Source organism: Platalea leucorodia (assembly GCF_965183815.1).
Source record: "Platalea leucorodia genome assembly, chromosome: 3".
NCBI lineage: Eukaryota > Metazoa > Chordata > Aves > Pelecaniformes > Threskiornithidae > Platalea > Platalea leucorodia.
In genome coordinates this window covers 16,086,280-16,099,940 of record NC_138825.1, presented here as the reverse complement: position 1 = coordinate 16,099,940, position 13,661 = coordinate 16,086,280, and the positions used below count along the sequence as shown (strand labels likewise).

General features: G+C 45.3%; 1 protein-coding gene across 1 annotated transcript; it reads right to left on the bottom strand.

Moving 5' to 3' along the window:
- Positions 1–1,596: 1,596 nt before the first annotated feature.
- POLR3F (RNA polymerase III subunit F) lies at positions 1,597–11,080 on the bottom strand. The gene is made up of 9 exons (XM_082307901.1): positions 10,966–11,080; positions 10,062–10,179; positions 7,899–7,966; positions 6,778–6,845; positions 5,894–6,006; positions 4,132–4,275; positions 3,251–3,358; positions 2,334–2,525; positions 1,597–1,737 (listed from the first exon to the last, which is right to left on the bottom strand). Exons 1-9 carry the CDS (start codon positions 11,019–11,021, stop codon positions 1,660–1,662), a joined length of 945 nt encoding a protein of 314 aa, XP_082164027.1. The 5' UTR covers positions 11,022–11,080; the 3' UTR covers positions 1,597–1,659.
- Positions 11,081–13,661: the final 2,581 nt, after the last annotated feature.

Below are 13,661 nucleotides of genomic sequence, written 5' to 3'. Positions count from 1 at the left end.
CAGGGAATTTTGAAAATAGCTAGATGCAACAGGTCCAGCATTGTGCTTGACCCGCTAATTGTTTCCCAGTGCTGGGAGGCTATCACAAAGATGCTGAGTAGCTGTGTAGAGATCCAGCCTGGACGCAGCAAGGCTAAGCCACAGGAGCAAGCTGTACTGGGACCAGACTGCCCCTGGTAGTCTATTATCTATTATTATAGATAATCTATAAAAATCTTCCCTCCACATGTCTACACTACCCTGCCTGCTAGTACCTCATTCCAGCCCTCTGTTATGCTGGAGGGTGGAGAGCTGGCTGTACCATATATGCACAATATTCTCATTTATGAAAAAGGAGCTTTTTTTTCCTAGAGGTTGCTTGATTACAGGTTAAGGAAGAGGCTGAATAACTAATTAGCATAGCACAGTTGGTACAAAAATCCATTTACTTCCCAAGTGGGATTTGAACCTACATTTTCCAAAGATGGTATTACCCCTCTAATACTGCCAGATGGACATCGATAGCCAGAGGAAACCAGACACGGCTCTCTCTTAAGAGGTCTGTGGCCCAGCATACCCTGGGCATGAGGCTTGCGACAACACCACAGTCTATACGTTATTGCCAGTTCGTCAGTCCAGCGTCACACAGAAGGAGCCAGAGAGGTCACACTTAAGAGAAACACAAATTGGCTCCACATCACAGGAAGAGAAGATTGTGCTTTTTGATGATATGCCAGTATCATGCCTTTCTCAGACCACAAACCAAGGCCAGAGTCCATATTTATGTACAGACAACTGTCACTGGCATCTTTTTCAACCCTGAGGGTATTCAGATAATCTATAAAAATCTTCCCTGCACCATCAGGCCAGAGGAACTCTTTTTCTACTCTGGAAAACACATCTTCCCAAAATACTTCTACTCACAATTTCAGCTGACCTATCCATGTACATGATGCAGCTGCCAGCACACGCTTCCACATTTGATGATGATCTTGTAGCTGTCAGATGAAAGAATAAATACAACAGATGCATCACCAGGCAATGGCAGCAATGGACGAAATGAAGCACAGATGTACATGAGAAAAATCAGGGGTTTAATGATAAATTAGCAGGTAAGAAAGATAATAAAGAATCAGCGAGTTCTGTTTGACCTATTTAGGATCTTTCCCACGTCAGATCTGTAGTCTTCAGTTAGACGGTAGCTATCATGGGAGAAAAGTGTCAGCTTTAGGACTTAAGCGCTCACCAGTAGCATTAGTCTGAAAGCAAAGTTTGGGATCTCATTCTTGGCAACACTCATTAGCAATTTTTTCTGATTGGCTAATGACTTATTTTCTCTCATTCAGAATAAGTGTCTGTGGAGTACTCAACACAGTCTTTGGAAGCGATGCATCACCACCCAGCTGTTCTATGGCAGTTTTCAAGTCACACAACCAATTTTTGGTACAAGAATGGATCTACATTTCCACTTCAGCCTTGATCTTCAGTGCTGACTCGATTTCCAGTCCACTCTCAAGACTGCTCACGCAACTGATACGTTGCTGCTTTATGTTTCATTAAAAACAAAGTCACTCTGTGTCCTGAAGTTGCTTACAAATTTAGAAGTCCACTTTTAAAAAAGCAAGCTGCTTTGTGACCTTGGCTGTGAAGCATGAATCCAGTTTACAGCTTGCTTTCACTTTAAAACTCCAGCCACTCTGTCATATAAACACAATTTGATGGAGAAATCTCACCACCTTCATGGCAATCATCAAAAACCTGCAAAAGAAAGCCCTGTGTCAGTAATTATATAGACCAAGCACGATCTAACTGGAAGTAACATGCTTGCATGTTTTCTGCTCCTCCCCCCGTAGAAAAGCAGTAGTCTAACAGAGGCCAAAATCTAGGAAGGCCTACGCCAGCTCTGAGGAAGAGAAGCAAAACAGACCCCACTGTAGTAAATGATGCAAATGGACGCACTGGCAAGTTTTACTTGCATATCAGTTTACAATCCAAGCAGGAGGGACCAAAAGCTAGACAAATAAAATAGCTTGTTAAAAAACATAAATAGGCAAACTTGGGGTCAGAAAATACAGAAATATAATTCGGAACAGGCTACACTTGACAGCACCCTTTCCCATACAGTCCAGTAAAGAGACAGGATGTAAGTGGGAAACGTCCTGGTCTAAACTAAAGAACCTGCCTCTTGCACCATAGCTAAGGCATCACAGATAACACTCCTAAGCGTAGTTGGCTTAGAAAGCCACGAGGATCACTCAGGGGCATAACCTGGCAACGTGCTGGCTGGCTGTTCGCAGGATTGTATTCAAAATTTGCATGCAGCCACCTATTCATACACAGAATTAGTTACTTACGGGGCAGAGTCCACAGGGCGTCCTGACTAATCCAGTGGGTTGTATGAGAGGACTAACGGCTCTGTACAGTTTCATCTGTCCATCCACACTGCCTACCGTCCCCTCCTTTGCAGCAATAATAGTCATCTCCACTTTTCCATCATATATTAGCGTATTTAAGATGGTTTCAATGTCTTCCATTGACAACTCTACCTAAGAAATAATTCGTAAAATAAATATTAGGAAAGACGCATGCCAATAAGTCCTGCAAGGAGGAAACGAGCAAACACCATGAGTAACAAATCCTCAGAGTTCTAATCTAGCCCAGATAAAGGCACCGCTCTCGCTGGGCACTTTACACGGTTGTGCAGATACAAAAGGAAAAGCAAATACCAATACCTCCTACTTCCCAAGTACTCTTGGATTACGCTATCCTTGGCTTACCAAAAAGAACTTCCCTATGCACCTCCAGTGTCTACATTACCCTAGCATGATATGTTTCCAGTTTTACAGGAAAACAATTGTGAAAGAAGACAGACAGACTACTGAAGAGATGCCCGTTGATGGTGACCAATAATTGTGGGGGTTTTCTCCTCCTTTTTTTTTTTCCCCTCCCCTAAAACTGCTTGAGGTGCATAGGCAAACTTGAGAGAAATTAAAGCAGTTGAGATTGTTAAAGGAAAACTTACTCCAGTTCCCATCAAGAAGGATGTGAATGCTAATTCTTCTATATGTCTTTGAAAACCCACATGTACAAACTACCCTGGAGTCCCATGCAGCACCAATGACCCTCTTCAAAAAGCAATAAAGCAGCAAAGCCCACTTCCAGTACAGTAGCTGTAGCACTTATCAGGCCCTCACCAAATTTTCAGGACCCAGACTCTGCAGCTAGTCATGCACTGAGAATTTTGAGAGTAGTAAGATGAATCTGTTCTGACCTTACTGATACCCAGTTCACAGATGTATTTCCACACCTCATGGGATGAGGCAAATGAGCTGTTCCTCTGTATCATGGGGTTCTGTTTGCTCTCTCGAGCTGCTTCTGCCTGAGAAAAAGCAAAGATGAGTTATAGTCAGTACTGACTGCCAAGAGCCTCCTTCGTGGTTCAGTTTCAGGCAGACTGAAGTATAAAAGTTGATTTCCAAACCATTTCTGGGACATGTTTTTTATTTAGCATTTAAAGCTATGCCCTTAAGACTGAAGTGCATGAGACAACACAGTGCAAAACCAAACATAATTTTATACTACATATGACACAAAATTTACACAGTGATTTAGATTAATATAAAGGAATATCAGCATCTGGCCTTTTTTGACGCAGAAGAAGTTTCTGCTATCCCTAGTGACAGTTAAAATATATTTTAATTGAATAGAGAAATGTTGCAATCTGCATAGGACTTATTTAACAAAGAGCAGGCTTCTCCTTCAGTTATACTAGAGAAAAGTGTCTTCTAGGCAGAGCTGACTGACTAGTGCCTTTCCACCCTCTCAGAAATTAGGAGCTCTGCAGGGAAAACCATGACTTTTGCTAGGTTTTTTGGTCCTGTGCTCCTTGCTGCCTAGCTTGTCATCAGACTTTGGAGACGGAAGGCTTCACTCCCTGTACAGGATGTGAAAATATGTGTTATTAAAATGCAACACCATCACACTTACTGTGACAAATACAATCCAGTACAGATTTGCCAATCCAGTTATAACAATGGCCAACACTTATGGAAAACACTAGGGAAAACTTAAGCCTTGCCTGTCACTAGTTTTATTAAGACAAGAATTACTTGCACAAAACAAAGAGAAGGTAACTTTCATAGCGGCACTCACCTTGCTCTGTAGAAATTTAAAACACTGTTGATTTAACACCTCCACAAATTCAGACTCAAAGTCTTGGTCACTGTACCAAGCCCCACCAGTCACTGACCGGTCAGGCTGCAGGTTATATAGCATATACACCTTCTTCTTGGATGCCTGTTAGAGAAAAGCACACAGCTCTTAACAGCTCTAAGTCTTCCATAAGAAAGGAAGATTTTAAAAGATATCTGCAAAAGAGATAGTTCATTACTCCTAAAACCTGGGGCACAGCAATCCAGCTGACTCAAGCTATCATTAACATGTTTGACCCACAGGTAAGACAGAGATAAAGAGAAGATCAGTACATTCAAATTCCTAATAATTTTGTAACATAGTGTTGGAAGAGAGAATCCTACTAGGAATGTGCACACAATACAAACCTCACTGAAGAAGATCTCAGAGTTTAACCTATTGACTCTAATCCCCCTCCACAGTTGAAGGAGGGCAGGAAAGTGTCTTTAGAAGACAGCAAAGACAAACTTAACAGAGAAGCTTACAACCATTTCTGCAAGAGACAACCCATGCACTGATGATAGGAGAACCCTTACATGATTAAACCCTGCAGCTAAAGTTAGTCCCGGAAACCAGGAGAATGCCCAAAGACCATGCTAATACCAATGATTTGTAATTAAGCGGGTAAGGGAAAGCAGGATGCTGCATGAGCATTACAATAGAGTGAGAAAAAGCATGGAAAAGGATAAGCCCCACTCTGGTACGTGGACTGTTTGCACATAAGATAAGAGAGTACTTGAGTAATTAGAACAAAGTAGAGGAACCAAGACTAAAACAGAATCAAATGTCTTAGAAATTGTTTAAAGTAAACAATACAAATCCAGCATGAACCAGATAACTGAAGGGAGTTTCAGGTTCTCCAGGGGAGAGGAACGTTGCAAGGCCACTTGCAGCTAGGTAACCATATCACGAGTCCCATATAAAAGGCTGAGATTGCTTCAGCATCAGAAATACCCAGTTGTGGTACAGCAACATTGGGACCAATGGAGAAAAAGTAATTGAGAAACAATTGAGAAAAAGTAATTACAGGCAGGTTGCTTATTTGAGTGGAGACTGTGTGAAGAAAGGAGAAAAGGGTGGTAGGAAAGAAAGTTAAGAAACAAAAAAAGAGAATAAGGTATAAAAATCAGAGAACAAGAGAGGGCAGGATTTGCAGACAGCAGAAGTGTGTGTGCCTATGGACAGCAGAGAAGCTGACCTGCGGACCCAAGCCCATTGGTACTCTGGAGGGAAACCCACCAGACTCTTCCCTAGGTTTATGTCCTAAAGACCGGGTACGGAAGCACAGAGAAAATCATAACAGAACTGCAGATTAGTAGTAAGCAGTGTAAGAGGTAACAGAAGTGAAGGGTAACAGAACTATAACAACAGTTGTGTGCAATAAAGAATTAAGAGAACTAAAACTGCAATTTGATAGCAATGGTGTGTAATTAGTAGTGGTGGGAAGAGTGATAAAACTGTGTATTAATAGTGATGTGTTTATGAATTACATTATTAATCAGTTTGTTAGTGGTATGTTGATTATTTAGTAAACATTATAGCCTCTCGTACCTGTTGCACCTCAAACCTGCACACTAAAGGCAAAGAGTCAAAGGCTGGTGCATAGTCAGTGAGAAAGCTAGAGGCAGAACGAGGTTTCTCTGCTCCCAGTCTCCTGTTCAGACATACACAGCATGCAGCAGACATTTGAAATGGTTTTAAAAAAAAGTCACAAAATACTCACTGCCACAGATTTTACTGCTTTAATTAGTTTCTTGCTTTCCAAGTTTTTCAGTATCTTGTTGATCTCCGTTAAAGGCAAGTTACTTTTGTATCTAATGTCCCTGCTCCAAATACCTGTTTTAAAACAGAGAAGTGAATGGAAATGAATAGAAGAAACCATTTGTTTTTGTACGTACTCACAAACCAAAAGTCACATCACAACATTGCTTGACTTGCTTGCCAACATAGGATGCATCCTTGATCCTACCACTCCTGGCAAAAGGGAGGGAAGGGACAGAAGGGGATGGGACAAAAAAACAACTGACAAAACAAGAAATGCATACCACAACCACCATACTGTCCTTCTGCCCTTTACCTCTCCTCCGAGGACCCCATTTCACTGCCAACATGAATATATCACAGAAATGTTCTTGCATTTTTAGGTAACTAGTGTTTGCTTCAATAAAAATATGACAGCCCGTTCTACCTGCCATCTCTCAACCATAGTATGCAACGACTGCTGAGAAAGCCCAGTTAACTAGCAGTTGTTTTCGCTGGCAGTACGCTTGTTAAATCCGATATAGATATTACATTTTCTTTTAAGCAGTAAGTGTTCTGGGGATGCCTCAGCTTGACAGTCCCATAGATAAATCGTAATTCATATTCCAAATATTCTGAAAGAGCCCTCCGCAAAAGCCAACCAGGTCAGGCTGTTATTTTAATAGAGAAATACGTCATCTTCTCTTTTGTTTTTAAAAAGTGGACACATGAAACATTAGCTACAGACCTGATATGGGGACTCCAGATTTTATATTATATGTATTGTCTGGATAAGCATTTAAAAGTTTGGACAGGAATGGTTCCATAAGTAAACACAATACCATTCACAATCATAATTTAAAGTACCTTTATTGCCTGCATCTTCTATAATTTGGTAAACCAGCTTCTCTTGATTGTCAGAGCCTTTCATTTTACTGTAAAATACGACAGACATCAGGATTTTTGAAAGGTCCAAAATTTGAAAGAAGTTTGATTTGTTTTAAACTGAAAACAAGTACCATGAAAAAAACAATGCACAAAGGAGGGGAAAAAAAAAAAAAAAACAAAAAACCAAACCAAAACCCACACAATAAGCCAGCCATTGGCAAATATAATACATGACACTAAACCTCTCTGGATCAAGCCAAGCTTGCCAGTGAGAAGCCACAGTAAAGAGAAAAGAGCACAGTATGAAAGAAAAGTGACTCAGCAGGAGTCACTCAACTTGTCATAACAATGGGGAATTTGGAGTCACGTATTAACACAACTGTGGAAGGTCGAACACAGCATGGAGCATAATTTAGGATAATCCGTCTCTAGACAGAACATCTACAAAGGGATAGTAGTGTGCTCCCAACTCTAAAACATGCCTTTTCACTGGTCTGAGAAAGCCTGAACTCAGCAATCTTTTTCTAAAGCATTTGAAAGAGGATGACACGCCTGCACTGAGGATAATTTTGAAGGCTATTTCCTTCCAGAAGTATGTCTAAGGCATCTTTTACTCAGATTTATATAGGCATCACAAGACATGGTTTGAAGGTACATTTTAATAAATCAAAGAGCATGAGTAGCAGTTCAAGTGCCCTCCTGGAACAGCTGTAAATATGAGCGCTGATCCTGTAACGCGAGCAGTGAGGAAGACCACAGAACCACAGTTTGCAGCCTGTATGCTCGGGCTTCAGCTGGATTCCACCTGAGCATATACATATGTGTGCACACACCACTGTGCCGTCATCTGGACCAGGAACTCTGCTGGCAAGTGAGAGCTGTAGTCCCATGGCACCCTCTGTTCAGTAGAAACCACTATATCTAAAACAGTTTTCAGGATCAGCTTGAGGGGGTTAAGTGTACCCTCCTGAAACATGCAGTTATGTTCTGTAAAATCCATGTTACAGAATCCATATTACATTGCTGAGTGTCTTCTCAGCAATGCTGTACATATTGCGGTTGTGTTCCAAATATATTTTTCCAGCAAACGTCAGGTTTACCTTGCATTTTGAGACTCTTTGATTCTATATAGGAGACCTGCATTGCTCCTGAGAAGGTCCAGTTGCCCCTAGGAGAGATGGGCACAATGCATTTAGTTTCCTTCAAATAGCTTGTTTCAGAACATGGCAAGAATCTTCTAAACTTCTAAAATAAAAACCTTACTTCATGTTAACTGAATAAAGAAAAAGGAAAACTAACATTTCTAACCACTGGAAGCAATAATATCCTTGAGAATATTTTTCCCCTGTAAGTACAGTAATACCCTTGAGGACTTTTTTTTCCCCTGACAAGTATCCACTTATCATCAGCTATGAAAAATAACAAATACAGTTCCTGACTTCCCCACAACATCTATGCACTTCCTATTATTTCTCCTAACCTTCACCATTGCACGAGGGACATCAGGTTCTTGTAAACTTTGCTCTTCCTTTCCACCAAAACACTTGTGTGCATGGCTACCCAGGAATCACGTTGGAGCTCTACTGAACAAGTTTTGAACAATTCTGAGTTCCAGTAGCAAAGTTCCACTTTTTCACTAAGTAGAGATCATTGGAAAACTGCCAGCCAGGACTGACAGTGTCTCTGAGAGGCAAATTACTGGCATTTCACACACAAAAAACATTTGTCCTCCACAACTTGACACTTGTGCCTAGGCCAGGCAAATTCTTATTTCCTATTTTGAAGAGACAAGCAATTAGACAAGCCCAAGAGCATAACTGTGTACAAGAGCATTAACTAACATTCAGTCTTTCATTGCCACCTAATCCTTTCCCCACAGTTACCGCCTTGTTTCTTATAGATTTGCATTATGTGGTTGATTGGAGCTCACACCTCAGGATGATCCCCTTCAACGCTTTTCTACAGATGAAGTACCTGCAGCTTGTCTCAAGTGAAGTACCCGAGGCTTATTAAGGCTGAGCTCTCACTGCAGTTTTTCCCCATATTTGAGGTACTTACTAGATCTCCCCATGCACTCCCCAAGGCATCATATTTTAAACAAATTCTAGAGACCTAACTATCTTTGAAGCCTCATTGTGAAATTTGGCCAGCCCTTTCAAAAGTTATTGAACACACAAGCTCACATCCAATGTATTGATAAACCTCACATCTATAAACAGAAAGACCAAAAAGAGACAGATTAGATTACTTCCACTGCCACCTAAAATGATCCAAGCTAAAAAGTTTCAGTTATTAAAAAAACCCAAAACACCACACTACTCAGTTTGGATACTTTCCAACATCCTTCTTTTTGAGAAAGCAGGTGCCCCTCTTTTCAACAGTGCTCTCTTGACTGCACCACTCAGTCTGCTTTATTTCCTGACTTCACACGCCCATGAAGCAGCTAGCTACGGAACCAAAAGGAATCTTGATCTTTAAAGACTCTGAACATTTAGCTGATACTCAAGTTTATGCCACACTGAACCAGCAAGACTAAACAGCTATTATCTATTCCTGAACACGTGGCAGAAGTAGTTACTGTGGTCCTCACTCTTATCGTAGGCTGACTCCTGATACAGTAAAGTGAGACGTGGGAAGTTTACAGAAGATGCAAAAAATTCCTTGAGATGTTTCACCTGCATATTATCAGAGTAATCCACAACTTCAGGATTTTGTGAGGGGTGTGGAGAAGACCTTCGCATATAAGAGCATGGGCTAACATCCATTCTTTTATCTCTACCTAATTCATTCCCCATCATTAATGTGCCTTATTATCACCTGTGGCCGTCTTTCCACCTGCTGAACCACTGCAACTACACTTGCACCTGACTGTTACATTAGACCATTGTATCACATTCTGCTTTACAAAGTAATACACAGGAAAAAGAAGACCAAAGAACTCGAGACACATCAAAAAAACAAATGTGGTACTTGTCGGTGGTAGCTTCCTCACTAGAAATCCACATAGATATACACATTCATGTCAACTTTGTATTACGAAATGGAAAGAGTAAGTTGAGGAATGTTTTAATTGGTTTTAGCAATCATGAGTGCTTATGGCAACCAAAAGTAAGTCAGGCTAACTGTACATTATGGCAAATGCTGCTAAATCCAAAAGGATTAATTTGCTAGCCCTGCCCAACAGGTTGCTACCATGCAGACTGTGTGTATGAAGAGTGCTCCAGGTTGGCTGAAGTAACACAAGGAAGCTGAGACCGCCCTACCATCGAGAGCAGCCTGTTGATCGCCATGGCTCGCTGCTGGGCTTCCATGTGAGGCATGTCATTTTGAATCACCTGGTCTGTGATACCATGAGGGAACTGATGACACAGTTCAATAATCCTGGGGGAGGAGAAAAGCAAGTTTAAAATCATGTTCTACTGCATCCAAAACCAAATCAAAACAGTATTAGAGCCAGAATGGAAGAGAGAGAAAAGAACTACTCAGGGGAAAATTATCCATGAACTGCTTCGCAGTCACGTCTATTGAAGGAACTTAGCATCTACTCCCTGTGCTGACAAATATGCTTTTCCAACTGCTGGACAAACTACCTTTGCTCTTTGTGACAACACTGAACACAGTGCTCCATTTTACTTTTATGTTGCTCTTATTATTCACAACATGGATTTAGAGCTCCCTGTACAGTTCCATTATACAAAAGGTTCTGATGAGAAGGAATTGCTAGCTAGGCAGAGAATGCAAATACTGATGAAATACCTGTTAGGAAAAAATTACTTGACACAGAAAAGCCACAATTCCCCTTTCCAAGAACAGAAAGACACCAGGGGAGCCGAAGGTAACCTGACCCCAACCCCCACTGCTACCGAAGCACCTCTCGGCCCCAGCACGGAGCACACAGTGCCCCCAAAACAGCACACCTCTCCTTCAGGACCGGTTTCCTGACCAGCACCCCCCGGGGCACCGGCGCGCCCTGTGCCCTGCCTGCTCCCCTCACGTCCCTGCCGCCTGTGTCCCCCCCCAGCCCAGGACACCTCCCTCGCCTCCCTGCCGGCCCCCTCACACCCCCAGCGCACCCCGCCCCGCACGGCCCTCTCCCCCCCGCCCACCAGGGCCCCCACCGCCCAGCAGCCGCCCCCCCAACACACACAGTGCCCCGCCGCCCCCCACCTGTTCTCGATGTCCATGGGGTCGGGAACCTCCGGCTTCACCTTCACCTCCGCCATGGCGCAGCGGACCCGGGCCGGCGGCCGCGACACCAACACGGCCCCGGCGCGACAGCGGCGCGGCGAGATGACGCCAGAGCCGCGCGGCGGAGGGGGACGGGGTCGGTTGCTAAGCAGCGGGACGCGGGCCAATGGGCGGCCGCGCGGGCGGGGCCAGGGGAGGGAGGGCGGGGGCGCGGCCGGGCGCGCGGCGTCTGTGGTAACGGGGGGGGACGGGGGCGATCGAGTGGGGTGGGCAAGGGGCTCAGCAGCAGGGATCGGGCGGGGTGGGCAGGGCTGTGGGGTGGGATCGAGTGGGGTGGGCAGGGCTCTATAGCGGGGATCGGGCGGGGTGGGCAGGGCTGTGAGATGGGATCGAGTGGGGTGGGCAAGGAGCTCAGTAGCAGGAATCGAGTGAGGTGGGCAGGGCTCTATAGCAGGGATCGAGTGGGGTGAGCAAGGCTGTGAGATGGGATCAAGTGGGGTGGGCAAGGGGCTCAGCAGCAGGGATCGGGCGGGGTGGGCAGGGCTGTGGGGTGGGATCGAGTGGGGTGGGCAGGGCTCTATAGCAGGGATCGGGCGGGGTGGGCAGGGCTGTGAGACGGGATGGGATGGGATGGGATGGGATGGGATGGGATGGGATGGGATGGGATGGGATGGGATGGGATCGAGTGGGGCGGGCAAGGGGCTCAGCAGCAGGGATCGGGCGGGGTGGGCAGGGCTGTGGGATGGGATCGAGTGGGGTGGGCAGGGCTCTATAGCAGGGACTGAGTGGGGTGGGCAGGGCTGTGGGATGAGATCGAGTGGGATGGGCAGGGCTCTATAGCAGGGATCGAGTGGAGTGGGCAGGGCTGTGGGGTGGGATGAGATCGAGTGGGGTGGGCAGGGCTCTATAGCAGGGATCGAGTGGGGTGAGCAAGGCTGTGGGATGGGATCGAGTGGGGTGGGCAAGGAGCTCAGTAGCAGGAATCGAGTGAGGTGGGCAGGGCTGTGGGATGGGATCGAGTGGCGTGGGCAGGGCTCTATAGCAGGGATCGAGTCGGGTGGGCAAGGCTGTGGGATGGGATCGAGTGGGGTGGGCAAGGCTGTGGGATGCGATCAAGTGGGATGGGATCAAGTGGGGTGAGCCAGGGGCTCAGCAGCAGGGATTGAGTGGGGTGGGCAGGGCTGTGGGGTGGAGTGGGATCAAGTGGGGTGGGCAAGGCTGTGGTTGGGATCAAGCGAGGTGGGCAGGGACTCAGTAGCAGGGATCGAGTGGGGTGGTCAGGGCTGTGGGATGGGATCGAGCAGGGTGAGCAGGGGCTGTAGGAGTGGGTGTTGAGTGGGTGGGCAAGGGTCTGCCCTGGGACCGTGTGGGGTGGGCAGGGCTGTGGGACAGGATCAAGCGGGGTGGTCAGGCCCGTGCAGTGGGACCGAGCAGGGTGGCAGGGGCTGTACAGCGGGGATGGAGTGGGGTGAGGTGGGGTGGGCTGTGCTGTGAGGGGACGGGAAGCGGGGCCTGACCTGGCAGGGTACGTGCAGGCAAGGACAGAGCCCACGCTGGGGCAGGGGATGTCGGCAGGACCAGTTGTGTCCCACCGCTGATGGGCTCCCAGAAAGCTGAAACAGGGCACTGTGCCTTTGGTCCAGGTGTGCCAAGAGCAGGCGGGTCCTTGAGGAAAAATACTCTCTGCCCCCTCACGTCAGGTAAAGATCTGATCCACCCATCCTTGCGTCTCCTGTGCCGCTGCGTGCAGCCCAAGGGAGTTTGGCTGCCAACTGTCTGCACTCCTTAACTGCTGTTTCAGGCAACAGCCAAGGCGATGGGCAGCTGCAGGCAGCACTGTGGCATACCTTGTCACAGCCCCAGTGAGAGCGTGGGCTAACGAATACCTCCCGTGCTGAATCATTACTCTCTGCATTGATGAGTAGTGTAAGAGACGTTTCTGGAGGATTGAAGGGTTGGTTACAAACCCAAATCCTTCTAGTGTAGACATGTTTCCTGGCCCTGAGTATCAATTCCCAAGATCTGGAGTACGTCTTTTGGTATTGTAAAATGTTATCGTATCCAAATGCAATATTTCACTCTTGAATTGTGTGACGTGATAATGACTATGTAAATTATGATAAATCATGTTTGGCACCTGTTTTATAGGTATATGCTTAATGCATACGATAGCTGAGATAAGCTTTAGGAATAGCTGTCTTGCTTTAGTCCTTTTCAGGACATCTTGTATGTATTCAGATGGGCACAATGAAACAAGAGGCTGGTTCTTCCTGCAGAGAAAATGACACAACATCTGCCATGATTAGGGTCGAGATACTTCGCTGTTACTCACTCTTACCATGTATCACTGATGTATGATGCTAAAGCTGTTTCACTTGAATACATGGAAATCAGACTTGAGCAAGGCAGGCCAAAGTGAAATGAAAGAGACAGTGCTCATCTCAAGCTTTGTTCACAGTTCTGAAACAGGAGAATAAGTCAGAAGTGTGATGGTCATTAGGATCTTGCTCCTTTTCAATGTGAAGATCATGCAAACATTAATGAGAACTAATGGTTTAAAGAATCTGGTGTTCTCTCTTTTAAGAGAAACGAAGACAAGGAATCACATTAAAAGACTGTATTTCTCAGTGCATTCTTCTGTTTAGAAAAATTACTGTCTGCCTTTTTGTTTTTCT

Coding starts and splice junctions, on each gene's coding strand:
- POLR3F (XM_082307901.1), bottom strand. CDS start 11,021: ATGGCGGAGGTGAAGGTGAAGCCGGAGGTTCCCGACCCCATGGACATC. Junction 3,359..4,131: donor TTAAATTTCTACAGAGCAAG/GTGAGTGCCGCT, acceptor GCTTTTTCTCAG/GCAGAAGCAGCTCGAGAGAG. Junction 2,526..3,250: donor GTGAACTGGGTATCAGTAAG/GTCAGAACAGAT, acceptor ATTATTTCTTAG/GTAGAGTTGTCAATGGAAGA.